Below are 16,735 nucleotides of genomic sequence, written 5' to 3'. Positions count from 1 at the left end.
GAGCAGGGGCTGTTCCTACTTGGTGGCGGTCAGAGCACCGTGTAAGGGTACACGGGCTCCTCATTGGCCTGGAGAGTGATTTCCTGGAGGTTAAAGGGGGTCTGATGGCACAGATGCTCGTCGGGGAGCTGACGGCAGGCATACCTCTTCAGCCCAAAGTAGGTCAATTTATACGGTTAAATGTTCAGGTTAACTGCCATGCAGTTATTCATAGTTATTTATATTTGTTATGATAATAAAACGAGCTGTGAACACCAGCCAGCCCATTTAAAAGGTATTCTGTGTTTGTGATTATTTGTGGAAGAAGGAGGGAGGGCACGAGTTTATGGGGTAGAAGGTTATTCTCTGCAGTCCATATATTTTGATGTGATTTGTGAATATAATGTTCAGCGGTGTGATGATGCATCATCTTAGGGTATAAATACAGTATATTTAATATTGTGCATGTGGACAATACTATATTGGACAACCAAAATCACATTGGGGTGATACCATATACTGTTTGTAACATCTTCTAGCCATTTGAGTGTTAGGAGACTGTTTGTGTAGTCTGTTATTACATACTCTTTCTCCCCACATCAGTTTCCTTTTATGATGCCTATTATCTTGGAGCTGTTTCTCCTTCATGGGATCGTCCAATATGTAAGTGCTCTACATTTTTATTATCTCCTACATGTTTTGTGATTGCCTACTAATATTGTTTAGGGTTATTTCTTTGCATGTCAGGGATATATGTATTGTGATTTTGTGGGGCTTATGTGTACATTATTTAATATATATTAACACACTTAGATTTTCCCTCTTTTTTTTGATGATACTAATGTACACCGACCACTTTGGTTAACTATGTTGTAGATATTAATGTATTACTATATTAATTGCTATTTAATAAAAGCTATTTTTAAGGATTTTTGATTATAAGTAGGTCTTCTGGTACCCAAACCCGCTTTTTCACTATATTTTTTTCTTTAAGTCATATTAAAACCCACCCATTATATATCTCCCACTTCTATGAACTTATGTGAAGATGAAATCATACTTGTACACTAAACTTGCCTGGGCTGTAATGTCAAATGGTTTCACAAAAAACAATCCGCTGACTTGAAACAAGTAACATTTAATATTCCCACAGTATTCACATTACTGTTGTGCCAAGTTGACCACAAAGGTAATTTTGTGGAGGTCCCAAATTCAGAAGAATTAACCCTGTCTAAAACACTTAACTTCTCAGTGACGAGAATGCATTTTTTCACAATTAACATCAAGAAACCCGTCCCAGTTCTGTCCAATTAATTGGAAGCAGATGTTTAATTTCGCTATTGATTTTTTGATCCGCTTTTCCAATTTCCCAGATCCTCTTGATATCTCTTACTACTTTTGCACATGAAGCAGGATGAAAGCAAACAAGCCCAGTGCAGTAGAATACTGAGAACCAGAGGAGACATTTGAACCGTTCACTTAGCAGAGCTCTGTGGATGGGCGGCAGCATGACAAATTTCACTGTCAATTCCAAACCCCAGCACAAATATAAGCCGAAAAAATTATTTCTATCTCCACTGAGAACCGAGAAACTGGAGAAGGGCTGTCCAAATGATATCTGCTTTGGGAAATGGTCTACCAAATAGCTTCCAACTGGATGAATATTGTGTTGTTTACTATGTACGCATACTTCTTAATACTAGAAGGACCTACTAATAAATCTACTGAGATTTCTCCATTCTTTAACTATGTAGACTGTCATTTTTGGAACCAGAGTTTATTAAAATGATTCTGAAGGACCAGCGTGGAGCAAAATGTTCACTGACAGAACATGGTACAGTTTTGGGAATGTGTAACAGAATTAACAGCAACACTGACATACTAACTAAAATATGTATGCATTTCCGTAATAGTAATTATCATAAGTGTTAAAGGGGTTTCAACGGAACAGCAAGTGAGCCCAGACTACGTCTGCCTACCAACTCAATTGTGATCATGATGGAGAGAAAGAACTTAAGACTTAGCACCTCCATACTATAGACTGGTGAGGGTCTAAATGGTGGGGCCCCTACCTAAGATTAAGCAGGTCATAAATATAACGCAATTATTCCCCCATGAGAAAAGTTCTTGAGCATCAAGATTCAAAGCAGAGTACTTGCAGTCAACAGCGAGATGTGTGTGTCAAACATATTATGACTAATGCCCTTACAGTTTTAGCAATGCATGACCCCAAAAAGAAGGGGTGGGCAGAGCCTTTGCAAAAATTCATATGCTTTCACAATACAAAAAAAGGGTGTGTTCTAAAAGAGCCAATGACTACATTTTAGCTCATTATTTTACCTAGCTAGTAATGTGGCAAATGCTACATTCCGAATAGGAATTAACAGCACTGATCCCTTATAGCCATTAAGATTATTAGAATTTTGCAGTTATTCTGTATAGTTTCAGGATCGTAATTTTCTTTGGCATTTTCCATTACTAAAAATTATTGGTCCTTACATTATAATGGCTCAAACATTTTATATCTATCTTTTTTTTGCGTTTGTGGATAACCCAGTTCATTTTCTTGCATGGATTTACCTTTTATATTACCTAGTCAGTTTACACTAAATAAATATAATGATGTGTATTAAAGGGAACCAATGAGCAGATTTTAGCATACATAATGTTTGACAACGAGTTATATATGCTAAAATTGTTATCCTCACCATCCCCGGGGGATATTTGTGCCCCCAGAGATGGTGAAGATATTAAGATATAAAGTTCCCCCCCGGCCGCCCGGCAAGTATTTCACTGGGCGGGGACTTACACTTACTAGCTCCCGTCGCTGCGGCCAGGGTCCTGCCCCCTCGCCTTGATAAACGGCCCGCATCTCCGCTCTGCTCCGTCTGCTAAGGAAGCAGAGCAATGACGCGGGCCGTCATTCAAGCCGTCAGGTCGGGGCCACAGACGGAGCAACGGGAGCTAGTAAGTGTAAGTTCCTGTCCAGGGGAATATTTGCCGGCCGGCTGGGGAGGGGGGGTTGGGACTTCATAACTTCATATCTTCACCATCTCTGGGGGCACAAATGTCCCCCGGGGATGGTGAGGATAATGATTTTAGCATCTATAAAGCATTGTTCAGTGTTATAAATGCTAAAATCTACTCATTGGTTCCCATTAATGGGGCTGTCTGATGCTAAAACCTATTTTTAACTTTCTAATAAACATATATTGGTAAATAAAGTAATTTCTGGGTACAGCACACTCTAGCAGGGAAATCAGACAACTCTTTCTCCCTCACTCTACAACACCTAGTGGGAAGGTAATAGACTTGGAAGAATTCCCTTTTAAGGTGTCCTGCACACAGGAACAAGAAGTCCATTGCAGGATGTACACCAGACAGGATGGTGGACTGAAGACAACAGAGCAGATAGTTTGCATCTAAACTGGAAGAAAGTGAAGACAGACAACAAATAGGTAGTGAAACACCAAAATATGAAAATATGTATTATCAGACAACCCTTTAAAAACTGTTTAAAGTAGGGATCGACCGATTATCGGTTTGGCCGATATTCACGATTTTGGACGTTATCGGTATCGGCAATTACCTTGCCGATAATCCGATAGTGCCCCGGCCCGTGCACCACACCGTCCACCATGCCGCACCCCCCACCACCGCGCTGCACCGCACCACCCCGGCCAGAGACCACCGCCACCACTGTACCATTGCCTCCCCCATCCCCGGTTTTATAATTACCTTTTCCCGGGGCCCGGGCTACTTCTGGCCCCTGCGGTGTCCTGTGTTACGCTGTGCACTGCGAATTGACGAGTGACGTCCTCAACGTGACGTCACCGTCAGTGCGCACAGTAACAGCTCAGGAGGATGCCGCCGGAGCCAGAAGTAGCGCGGACAGCAGACCCCGGGAACAGGTAATTATAAAACCAGGAATGTGGGAGGCAATGGGGCAACAGCTGCGGTGGTTTCTGGACGGGGTGGTGCGGCGGGGTGGTGGGGGGTGCGATCGTGGTGGCGGTGATAGGACTCAGGAGGACCCCAGGACAGGCAGGTGGAGGGAAGCAGATGGAGGCGGCAGTCTCTGGCACCGCAAAAGCCGCTGCAGTTCATTGATTTAAAGCACCCGCCGGGGGGGGATAAATAGCCCATAACTTATACTGGAATATCGGTATAAGTTATCGGCTATCGGCCCTAACCTCCACAGAGTATCGGTACTAAAAAATCGATATTGGTCGATCCCTAGTTTAAAGCGCAACTGTCATGACATTTTGGTGCAATAACCCGCACACAGCCTTTGTACTGTGTGCAGGTGGTTAGTATCGCAATATTTTTACCTTAAATTTGCAGGCTTTCATGACTGCAAAAAAGGCTTTTATTCAAAGCCACTGATGGTCGGATAGGCGTGGCACGAGATACGCGATGCCCTGCCGCCGCCAGGCCCACCCCCACGCCTACCCTGTATGTCTGCTTGGGACCTCTGTGTGATTGACACAAAGGTCCCAGCGCATGCGCCCTTCAGCTAATCTGACCTGCGTGCCGCTGTGTGTCATCCAGAAAGCGATTGCTCCAGCCGCCGTCGTCCTCCACAGTGTGCCTGTGCAGTGCTAAGTGCAGAGAGCGCGCTTCCTCTCTGCACCTAGTATCGAGAACTAACCTGATTGAGCGCTGCTCTGCGCAGGCGCACTGAGGAGGAAGACGGCGTCGGGAGCAAGCGCTTGCTGGATGACACACAGCGATGTCAATCACAAAGAGGTCCCAGCGCGGACATATGGGGTAGGCGTGGGGTGGGCTTGGCGGCGGCGGGGCATCGCGTACCTCGCACCACGCCTATCCGACCATCATTGGCTTTGAATAAAAGTATTTTTTGGAGTCATGAAAGCCTGCAAATTTCAGGTAAAAATATTGCTATACCTACCACCTGCACACAGTACAAAGGCTGTGTGCAGCTTATTGCACCAAAATGTCATGACAGTTGCGCTTTAAAGCATTACTGCATAGATTGTTATGTGTGTAATTTAACAGTAATGTTAAAACCATCCAATCTCAAAAGATAAACATTCTCAGCCAAGATGATAGGGTTCAACATTGCAGCTTTGGAAAAAGATGGGCAACAAGCACATGGGTATGATATTCAGGTGTCCATAAACTTTGTGACATGTATATTTATAAACTGTAAATAAAGATTGCAGGTGTGGTTTTTCATATAAATGATCATCTTCAACAATAATTTGGTGGGTTCCATTAAGCTACAATAACCCAAGTTATGTATAACATGATCTACCTTTGGTCATCTATGCCATTAGTATTGCCATTCAGAACAATCCTCCAAAGATGCGAAGCCACAAGTTCTTTCTGGTCACTGACTGTGGTAATGCTGGGCAGCTGAAGTTCACAAGGTTTGCTCTCAGATAGACTGAACTCTCGAAAGGCAACAAATGACCGCTGGAGTTCATCCCAGTACTCAAGGCTACAAGGGATCTATAAAAAAAACATATACAAAAAAAAAAAACAATGAAAATTCCAGTTATTTCAGCTTATAAATTTAATATGCGAGAAAATATGCAAGCATGCAAATCTTGCCTTAAAAGACCTCAGCGTAGGATAAATAAGTAAATACGACAAATACACAGCCATACATAGAAATCATTATTACGAAGTGACTCAGAAAAGGCATGACTCACAATGGAATACATTAAACAAAGAAAGAATAGAAAAGGGGGAAAAAAAAACATTCTCGAACAAACATTAGATAACCAAGAAGCAGAACAAATTGTATGAAATGTGAAATTGCGCTCAAATAGTGGAACTTTGGCTTTATGAGCTGTCACACTAAAGCTTTCCATTTCTTACCATAGTTAAAGACATACAAGAATGAAATGCAGTGTGGTAGGGGATTAAACATAAGAAATATATATAAATATATACACATACAAGCATGGCCGTAAATGTTGGCACCCCTGAAATTTTTCAAGAAAATAAAGTATTTTTCACAGAAAAGGATTGCAGTAATACATGTTTTGCTGTACACATTTATTCCCTTTGTGTGTATTGGAACTAAACCAAAAAGGGAGGAAAAAAAACAAATTGGACATAATGTCACACTTAACTCCAAAAATGGGCAAGTAACCTGGGGCAAGTAACAGGTGTGGGCAATATAAAAATCACACCTGAAAGCAGATAAAAAGGAGAGAAGTTCACTTAGTCTTTGCATTGTGTGTCTGTGTGCGCCACACTTAGCATGGGCAACAGAAAGAGGATAAGAGAACTGTCTGAAGACTTGAGAACCAAAATTGTGGAAAAATATCAACAATCTCAAGGTTAAAAGTCCTTCTCCAGATCTAGATTTGCCTTTGTCCACAGTGCGCAACATTATCAAGAAGTTTGCAACCCATGGCACTGTAGCTAATCTCCCTGGGCGTAAAATTGATGAAAGGTGTCAACGCAGGATAGTCTGGATGGTGGATAAGCAGCCCCAAACAAGTTCCAAATATATTCAAGCTGTCCTGCAGGCTCAGGGAGAATCAGTGTCAGTGCGAACTATCTGTCGACATTTAAATGAAACGCTATGGCAGGAGGACCCCACTGCTGACACAGAGACATAAAAAAGCAAGACATTTTGTCTAAATGAACTTGAATAAGCCAAACTCCTTCTGGACAATGTCTTGGGGACAGATGAGACCAAGATAGAGCTTTTTGGTAAAGCACATAATTTTACTGTTTACCGAAAACAGAATGAGGCCTACAAAGAAAAGAACACAGTACCTACAGTGAAATATGGTGGAGGTTCAATGATGTTTTGGGGTTGTTTTGCTGCCTCTTTCACACGGTGACTCGAATGTCTGCAAGGCTTCATGAAATCTGAGGATTACCAACGGATTTTGTCTCGCACTGTACAGCCCAGTGTCAGAAAGCTGGGTTTATGTCCAAGATCTTGGGTATAGCAGGACAAATATGGGTTTGCCTCCGAGATCTTCCAGCAAGACAATGATCCCAAACATACGTTAAAAATCACCCAGAAATGGATGGCAACAAAGCGCTGGAGAGTTCTGAAGTGGCCAGCAATGAGTCCAGATCTAAATCCCATTGAACACCTGTGGAGAGATCTTAAAATTGCTGTTTGGAAAAGGTGCTCTTCCAATAAGAAAGACCTGAAGCAGTTTGCAAAGGAAGAGTGGTCCAACATTCCGGCTGAGAGGTGTAAGAAGCTTATTGATGTTTATAGGAAGCAACTGATTTCAGTAATTTTTTCCAAAGGGTGTACAACCAAATATTAAGTTAAAAGTGCCAATAATGTTGTCCAGTCCGTTTTTGGAGTTTGGTGTGACATTATGTCCAATTAGCTTTTTTTTCCTCCCTTTTTTGGTATAGTTCCAATACACACAAAGGGAATAAACGTGTGTATAGGAAAACATGTGTTACTGCAATCCTTCTCTGTGAGAAATACTTCATTTTCTTGAAAAATTTCAGGGTTGCCAACATTAACGGCCATGACTGTATATATCTTATGTATATCCCATACCACACAACATTTCATTCTTGTATGTCTTATGTATATTCTTGTATATATTTATATATACACACATAGCAACATTGATCAGAAAAGCAGCACTTTAACAAAGTCTATATTCACATACGAGTTCAAATTCTAAATATTGCAAGACTACAGCACACAGCTCCAGAAATAATTCAATTACCGTATATACTCGAGTATAAGCCGACCCGAATATAAGCCGAGGCCACTAATTTCACCCCAAAATCCCAGGAAAAGTTATTGACTCGAGTATAAGCCTAGGGTGGGAAATACATCATCCCCCCTGTCATCATCCAGACCCTCATCATCATCACCCTGTCATCATCCCCTTGTCATCATCCCACACACCCCCTTCATCATCCCCTTGTCATCATCCCCACCCCCTTCATCATCCCCTTGTCATCATCCCCACCGCCCTTCATCATCCCCTTGTCATCATCCCCACCCCCCTTCATCATCCCCTTGTCATCATCCCCACCCCCCTTCATCATCCCCTTGTCATCATCCCCACCCCCCTTCATCATCCCCTTGTCATCATCCCACACACCCCCTTCATCATCCCCTTGTCATCATCCTCTTGTCATCATCCTCTTGTGAACTATCCGCCCTCAGTGGTCTTCAACCTGCGGACCTCCAGAGGTTTTAAAACTACAACTCCCAGCAAGCCCGGGCAGCCATCGGCTGTCCGGGCTTGCTGGGAGTTGTAGTTTTGAAACCTCTGGAGGTCCGCAGGTTGAAGACCACTGCGGCCTTCGACATCATCCAGCCCCCTCTCACCCCCTTTTGTTCTGTACTCACCTCCGCTCGGCGCTGGTCCGGTGCTGCAGGACTGTCCGGTGGGGAGGTCGTCCGGTGGGATAGTGGTTCCGGGCTGCTATCTTCACCGGGGGCGCCTCTTCTCCGCGCTTCAGGCCCAGAATAGAGGCATTGCCTTGACGATGACGCAGAAGGACGTTGGTAATGAACGTACCTCTGCGTTGTTGTCAAGGCAACGTGACTATTCTGGGGCCGGGCCCGAAGCGCTTAGAAGAGGCCTCCCCGGTGAAGATAGCAGCCCGGAACCACTATCTCACCGGATGACCTCCTCACCGGACAGTCCTGCAGCACCGGACCAGCGCCGAGCGGAGGCGAGTACTGTACAGAACTAAAGGGGGTGAGAGGGGGCTGGATGATGTCGAAGGCCGCAGTGGTCTTCAACCTGCGGACCTCCATAGGTTTCAAAACTACAACTCTCAGCAAGCCCGGACAGCCGATGGCTGCCCGGGCTTGCTGGGAGTTGTAGCTTTGAAACCTCTGGAGGTCCGCAGGTTTAAGACCACTGCGGGTGGAGAGTTCACTCGAGTATAAGCCGAGGGGGGTGTTTTCAGCACGTAAAATCGTGCTGAAAAACTCTGCTTATACTCGAGTATATACGGTATTTAGCATGAGGCAACAAATAAAGTTCATCCAGGATACCATAAGTTGTCTCTGTGGCTCCATATGGAGATGTATTATAAGGCTGCCCAAACTTACTATACTTCTTCATAAGGCAAACAACTTCTTCGTCAGACAATGGATCCATTGCCTGGTTAAGAATGCCGTTCGGAATCGAAACCTGTACGTTGCATTTTATGGTATAAAGAGAGTGCTTTTTAGTCTGATGCACTTTCAAGTTGTAATTAATCTGGAGAAGCGGCAAGTACATTTTGTCATAGCTTTCACATGCACTTTGGTCCCAATCTACACGATTTCCTTAGTAAAAGACTCATGAAATCCCATTTGGAGTTTGCTAGAAAACACCTAAAAGACTTTCAGACTTTAAAAAACAAGATTCTCTGTTCAAAATAAATAGGGATCGACCGATATCGTTTTTTTAGGGAAGATACTGATAATCGGTGGAGGTTAGGGCCGATAGCCAATAACTTATAACAATATTCCGGTATAAGTTATCGGCTATTTAAGTCACGTCACTTGTCATTGCGCACAGCGTAACGCAGGACGCAGCAGGAGCAAGAAGTAGTGTGGGCCCCGGGAACAGGTAATTATAAAACCGGGGATGGGGGAGGCAATGGGACCGGGGCGGTGCGGTGGGGGGTGCGGTCGCGGTGCGGCGGGTCGGGGGGGGGGGGGACGGGGTTGCGGTTTAGGTGGTGCGGGGGGCTGGGCATTATCGGCATGGTAATTGCCGATACCGATAATGCCCAAAATCGTGATTATCGGCCGATAATATCGGCCATACCGATAATCGGTCGATCCCTACTAATAAAACAAAGATTTAACTTTATGTCCTCAGTTCCAAGTGTTATGTTTGGAGGAGACCAGGCACTGCTAATCACCTGCCCAATAACATCCCTACAGTGAAGCATGGTGGTTGCAACATCATGCTGTGGGAGAGTTTTATAGTGGATGGGACAGAAAGACTGGTTAGGGTTGAAGCAACAGATGAAAGAGTTTAACTGCTAATGAAAACCTGATCAAGAGTGCTCTGGACCTCAGACTGGGCAGAACAAGACAATTCCCCTTAGCACACAGCCAAAACAACACAGGAGTGGCTAAGGGACAACTCTGTGAATGTCCTTAAGTGGCACAGCCTGAGCCCTAACGTGCAGTGGCGTTGCTAGGGTTGGTGTCACCCGGTGCGGTAGAAAATGGTGTCACCCCCATACCTCCCCCCCCCCTCAGTAAGTTTTTAGCCTGTTGTGACAGACACCACTGGTGTAGCGCATTGTGAGAAATTCCAGTATAATAATCAGATATACCAGTTGCCACAGAATGGGAAAGTGTTAAAGAAGTTTTCACCATTGAAATATACAGCTCCCAGAATTACTTAAAGGGGTACTCCACTGGAAAACATTTACTTTTATATCAACTGGTGCCAGAAAGTTAAACAGATTTTTAAATTACTTCTATTTAAAATCTTAATACTTACAGTACTTATAAGCTGGTGTATGCTCCACAGGAAGTTGTGTAGTTCTTTCCAGTCTGACCACAGTGCTATTTGCTGACACCTCTGTCCATGTCAGGAACTGTCCAGAGCAGGATAGGTTTGATATGGGGATTTGCTCCTACTATGGACAGTTCTTGACATGGACAGAGGTGTCAGCACAGAGCACTGTGGTCAGACAGAAAATAAATTAAAACGGAAAATAACTTCCTGTGAATCGCTTATACAGCAGCTAATAAGTACTGGAAGGATTAAGATTTTTAAATAGAAGTAATTTACAAATCTGTTTAACTTTGTAGCACCAGCTGATTAAAAAAAAAATGTTTTCCAGTAGAGTACCCCTTTGAGCAGTGGTGAGGTTATGCTGGGAGTTGTAGTTTCACTGACCTAACTGTAGAACTGACAAGTGACTACAGCTCTGATGTAGAGAGGAGAATGTACAATGGTATCAGTGACTACAGGTGACATCTTCTCTATAGTGAGGAGAATACACAATGATATCTGACTACAGGTGACGTCTTCTCTATAGTGAGGAGAATACACAATGATATCAGTGACTACAGGTGACGTCTTCTCTATAGTGAGGAGAATACACAATGATATCAGTGATTACAGGTGACGTCTTCTTTATAGTGAAGAGAATGTACAATGATATCAGTGACTACAGGTGACGTCTTCTCTATAGTGAGGAGAATACACAATATCAGTGACTACAGGTGACGTCTTCTCTATAGTGAGGAGAATGTACAATGATATCAGTGACTACAGGTGACGTCTTCTCTATAGTCTTTCCTTATCTAATTCGGATGGTACATACCGCCAGGACTTGTTCCAGCTAAAACTTCTGTCTGCAGAATGTGACGCCCAGACGTCTCCTCACTATGTCAGCGCATTCTTATCCTCTATATGAAAACAATTATTATTATAAACCTGAGAGACACTGTATCTTCTAAATATAATACTACTATACTCTTTGATTATAAACCTTCCATACACTGTACCCTCTGAATATAATACTACCACACACTGTACATTCTGAATACCAACACATACTGTACCCTCTGAATATAAATCTGCCACATACTGTACCCCTGAATATAATACCGCCACACACTGTACCCACTGAATATAATACTACCACATACTGTACCCTCTGAATATAAATCTGCCACATACTGTGCCCTCTGAATATAAATCTGCCACATACTGTGCCCTCTGAATATAAATCTGCCACATACTGTACCCTCTGAATATAAATCTGCCACATACTGTACCCTCTGAATATAAATCTGCCACATACTGTACCCTCTGAATATAAATCTGCCACATACTGTACCCCTGAATATAAATCTGTCACATACTGTACCCCTGAATATAAATTTGCCACATATTGTACCCCTGAATATAATACCGCCACATCCTGTACCCTCTGAATATAATACTACCACCCACTGCGCCCTCTGAATATAATAATTAGAGATGAGCAAACTACAGTAAATTCAACTCGTCACAAACTTCTCTGCTCGGCAGTTGATAACTTTTCCTGCATAAATTAGTTCAGCTTTCAGGTGCTCCCGTGGGCTGGAAAAGGTGGATACAGTCCTAGGAGACTCTTTCCTAGGAATGTATCCACCTTTCCGAGCCCACCGGAGCACCTGAAGGCTGAACTAATTTACGCAGGATAAGTCATCAACTGCCGAGCCGAGAAGTTTGTGACGAATCGAATTTACTGCAAGTTCGCTCATCTCTAATAATACTACCACAAACTGCGCCCTCTGAATATAATACTACCACAAACTGCGCCCTCTGAATATAATACTACCACAAACTGCGCCCTCTGAATATAACGTTGCCATACAGTGCACCCTCTGAATATAATACCACAACCGCAGTAACACCCCTCAACATCCGTTAGCTGATGCTATTACCACGGGAGGGGGGTATTGGTGGTGTTGCTAGTGGATGATGGGGGTGCTACTACTCAGGGGGTGTTGCTGGAGGATGATGAGGGTGCTACTAGCCATCCCCCCTGGCAGTATCATCCCCATCATCCATCGGCAGGATCATCCTCCTGGCAGGAGCACCGCCATCATCCACCATCAGGATCTGCTGATGGAGGTGCTGCTGGGGGGGGGGGGGGGTGTTGCTGGTGGATGATGAGGGTGCTACTGCCAGGGGGGGGGAGCATTAGGTAGGCAGCAGTTCCCCCACATTAGGTAGGTCGCAGTTTCCCCACATTAGGTAGCATCTATTCCCCACATTAGGCAGCATAGATTCCCCACATTTGGTACCAGTTCCCCCACATTAGGTAGGTACCAGTTACCCTACATTAGGTAGCAATTTCCCCACATTAGGTAGCACAGATTCCCCACATTAGGTAGCACAGATTCTCCACATTAGGTAGCACAGATTCCCCACATAAGGTAGCATACACTCCCCACACTTGGTAGTAGTTTCCCCACATTAGGCCGCAGGTTCCCCACAATAGATTGCTGGTTATACCCCCCCCCCCCCCCCCCCCCCACACACACACACAAAAAAACACATACAACACAGAGAGACTCACACACAAATACACACTCACAGTCACACACACAGTCACACACACACACACAGAGTCACACAGTCACACACACACAGAGTCTCATACACACACAGAGTCTCACACACACAAACATAGATAGAGACAGACACACACACTCACCCATCCAGCGCAGCGCTCCTTCTCACCGGGCGCCGTGCGAGTGACGTAACTGACGTCCTCCTGCGCGGCCATACGGTGTGACGTCAGGCCGGCGCAGACGTGGGAGCGGAGGCCGGGCACAATGCTGGTGAAGGTGAGGGGGTGTGTGATGATGGACGGGCGCACAGTGCAGGAGAAAGAGGGGGGTTGCTGTTGGACGGGCACACACAGCGCGGGGGGGGGGGGTTGTGCTGACGGATGGGAGGCCGGTCGGGCACCGATGGGGGAGGTAGTGTCTGTGTAGCTGGGGGGGTGCGGCTACGGAGCGTCTTGGTGTCACCCCATTAGGTTGGTGTCACCCGGTGCGGGCCGCACCCCCCGCACCCGGGTCGCAACGCCACTGCTAACGTGAACCAAAGTCTGGAGAGACCGTAAATGGATGTTCATCTACTGTCCTCATCCAACCTGACAGAGCTTGAGAGGATCAGAAGAAAAGAATAGCAGAAAAAAATACAAATTCAAGTGTGCAAACCTTATAGCATCATGCCCAAGAAGACCAGAAGCTGTAATCACTGCCAAAAGTGCTTCAATTAAAGGGGTACTCCGGTGAAAAACTTTTTTTTTTTTTTAAATCAACTGGTGCCAGAAAGTTAAACAGATTTGTAAATTACTTCTGTTAAGAAATCTTAATCCTTCCAGTACTTATTAGCTGCTGAATACTACAGTGGAAATTCTTTTCCGTTTGAAACATAGAGCTGTCTGCTTACATCATGAGTACAGTGCTCTATGCTGACATCTCTGTCCATTTTAGGAACTGTCCAGGGTAAAAGGAAATCCCCATAGCAAACATATGCTGTTCTAGACAGTTCATAAAATGGACAGAGATGTCAGCAGAGAGCACTGTGCTTGTGATGTCAGCAGACAGTTCTGTGTTTCAAAAAGAAAATAATTTCCACTGTAGTATTCAGCTGCTAATAAGTACAGGAAGGATTAAGATTTTTTAATAGAAGTAATTTACAAATCTGTTTAACTTTCTGGCACCAGTTGATTTAAAAAAAATAAATAAAAAAAGTTTTCCACCGGAGTATGCCTTTAACAGCAATGTTAGTTAAAAGGGATTACTGGATCGTGGACATTTTAATGATATTTTAAAGCAGTTATCCACCATAAGGTGATTTTAGTAAGTTTTTCACCGGAGTACCTCTTTAAGTACTGAGTAAATGAACTGAATACTTCTGAAACTACAACATTTTTGTTTTTCCTATTCAATAAATTGGCAAAGATTTCTAACAGTCTCTTATCCCTTTGTCATTAAGGGGTAGAAGGTGCAGACATTTAGATAAAAAAAAGTCATATTAAAGAAATCATGAAAGAAAGGGATAAAAAAAACATGGGATGGAGCAAAAGGAATAAAGAAACCATGAAAGAGAGAGAGAGAGATGGAAACACTATCAAAGAGAAAGAGGGATAAAAATACCATGAGTGAGAGAGAGAGAGGGGGGGGGGGGGTGTTTAAGAAAACCAAGTACGGTTGCAATTACACCACGTTTTGTCCATACGGTCACCGGATCAAGCTAGGAGGAGTCAAAACCAGGTGCTCCCGTATCCCAGCCGACCATTTGAATCAGCTGACCAGAGTCAGTGACTTTGGTCAGCTTATTTTTGCCCCGTATCCGGTTTTGTGGCTGGTCATACTAGGGTTTTCAGTCTGGCCTGAAAACCAGATATGGGGCAAACATGAGTTGAACAAAGTCCCTATTTGATTGAGGTGCGGGCCGGGTCCGGCTGGTATACGGGAGCACCTGGTTTTGACACTTCCCAGCTGGATCCGGTGACTATATGAATAAACTATGAAGGAATGAAGGAGAGAGGGATAAAGAAATCATGAGAGGAAAATTATTAAATCATGAAGGGGATATAGGGATGAAGAAACCATGAAAGAGAGGGATGAAGAACTCATATTAAAGGTTTTGTTGATGATTGGGTGACCACTAACAACTAATATGGCAGACAATGGTTCCTCTCACACGTTTAGAATAGAAGTATGGAGAATAAATGATGAGCTGCTCCTTTGTAGATGTGACTTTTTAATAAAAAAAATAAAAAACTGTACTGTAATAAGGACTCACACAGTCTTTGTTTGGTGAAGAAGAGGACTTTGGGTGTAACTTCTAAAAATACATTTATCATCTTCCTACAATCGATCGTATTTGTCATTTGAGTCTTACATTTTCCTTGGGGTCAAACTGTTAGCAATAAAACAGTAACCCCATAACTATTTCAGGAAGGATCCCTTCACCGCAAAAGGTCAAAGAAAAAAGTAGCAAGGCTGCAGACTGCAGTTTGTAATAACACGAGTAACAATGAACTGACTGATAATGACTGTATCAGAGCGTTCCAGAATGAACCACCTGTTACCAGATCAAGGATGATTCTCATCAAAACCCACAGAGTAAATATAGAAAGGCACACACAGCTGGATAGTTCTGTAATAAGCTGTGTATTCCCCGAAGAGGTCACTGTTTTTGTTATTCCTTTATTAAATAACCCTTCTTCTATCTTGAACTTCTTCAGATTGCGGTTCTCGCAGGGTGGGCTTGCCTTGGAGAGAACATGGTTTTTGTTCCAGTAACAACTACTGTATTACTAGATGTGCGCTGAAGACAGGAAGTGTGTGCATTTTATCTTATTCATTCAGGCCACCTAAGAGAAGAAGTGGCCACAGCACACAATATAGTCTTGTAGGAGGTGGAGAACGTCAGTTCATGCTGGGAATATAAGCCTGGCTTCCTGAGGATGAATAAACTGCTTGCTTCTCTTTTCAGTTCTGTGGCCAGCTCCCTTACAATACAAATCTTCCACCATGTATTCAGCTAAAAAAAATAAAACGTACATGTCTTGACAGAAGAAAAATGCTGACATGGGTAGCTGTAATGTGGTCTAAGGCTTTTTCTTATAACACTGATCTGTATCGGTCCTGCTGAAGTTAATTCAGAGCTGACAAAAGTCACATGTCAAAAGTTATTGCTTATACTATTTTACATACTAAGCTCAATAAATATACTTAAAGACGAACCAATTTCCAAGGTAAAGAAAAGGAATGGCTTCCTGCTTCATTCAGTAATCAGAGATATAGAAAAAGATCTCCCCTACTACTTCCAGTTGCTTACTTTGTATTCCAATCAGTTCAGGACCCTTTGTTAGATGCACCTGCCAAGTTCAGCCTGGAAAACATCTCATAATACAAACATGAGAGCCTTCCAGGTCTTAGGCTCTTAACTTGACTTCCTTCTGAAAAGGCTAAGATGGTATCTTACAATATATGGAAAAGTGATTCTTGATTGGTGCTGATGCAATCTGTTATATCAACCCATTACACTTCTGATGAGGATCCAAAAACATGGAGAACAGAGTGCTGGAATTCATTTTTCCCCCCCCCAGCTACAGTATTTCTCTACAGAACACAGCAGATGTATGTTTTTCACATCATACGGTCGTATCTAAACTTACAATTGCGCTGAAGGGAAGCAGTGATGACAGGCTTTGGTTTAGAAGACATGAATATAACGGAGCAGAGGCATACTTGCAAAATCACACACTGTGACCTGTGTCCAATTGAATT

General features: G+C 43.5%; 1 protein-coding gene across 1 annotated transcript in view; it reads right to left on the bottom strand.

Annotated features, from left to right (window-relative positions):
- VPS13B (vacuolar protein sorting 13 homolog B) overlaps nucleotides 1-16,735 on the bottom strand; it is a 1,225,788-nt gene that overhangs the window by 160,060 nt on the left and 1,048,993 nt on the right. The window contains exon 40 of the mRNA XM_056522379.1: nucleotides 5,258-5,454. Within this exon, the coding sequence (XP_056378354.1) occupies nucleotides 5,258-5,454 (197 nt within the window). The remainder of the gene's footprint in view (nucleotides 1-5,257; nucleotides 5,455-16,735) is intronic.

The sequence above is a fragment of the Hyla sarda genome, chromosome 5 (assembly GCF_029499605.1).
Source record: "Hyla sarda isolate aHylSar1 chromosome 5, aHylSar1.hap1, whole genome shotgun sequence".
Taxonomy (NCBI): Eukaryota; Metazoa; Chordata; class Amphibia; order Anura; family Hylidae; genus Hyla; species Hyla sarda.
The sequence above is the reverse complement of the archived record's forward strand: the minus strand, read 5'-3'. Positions and strand labels throughout refer to the sequence as shown.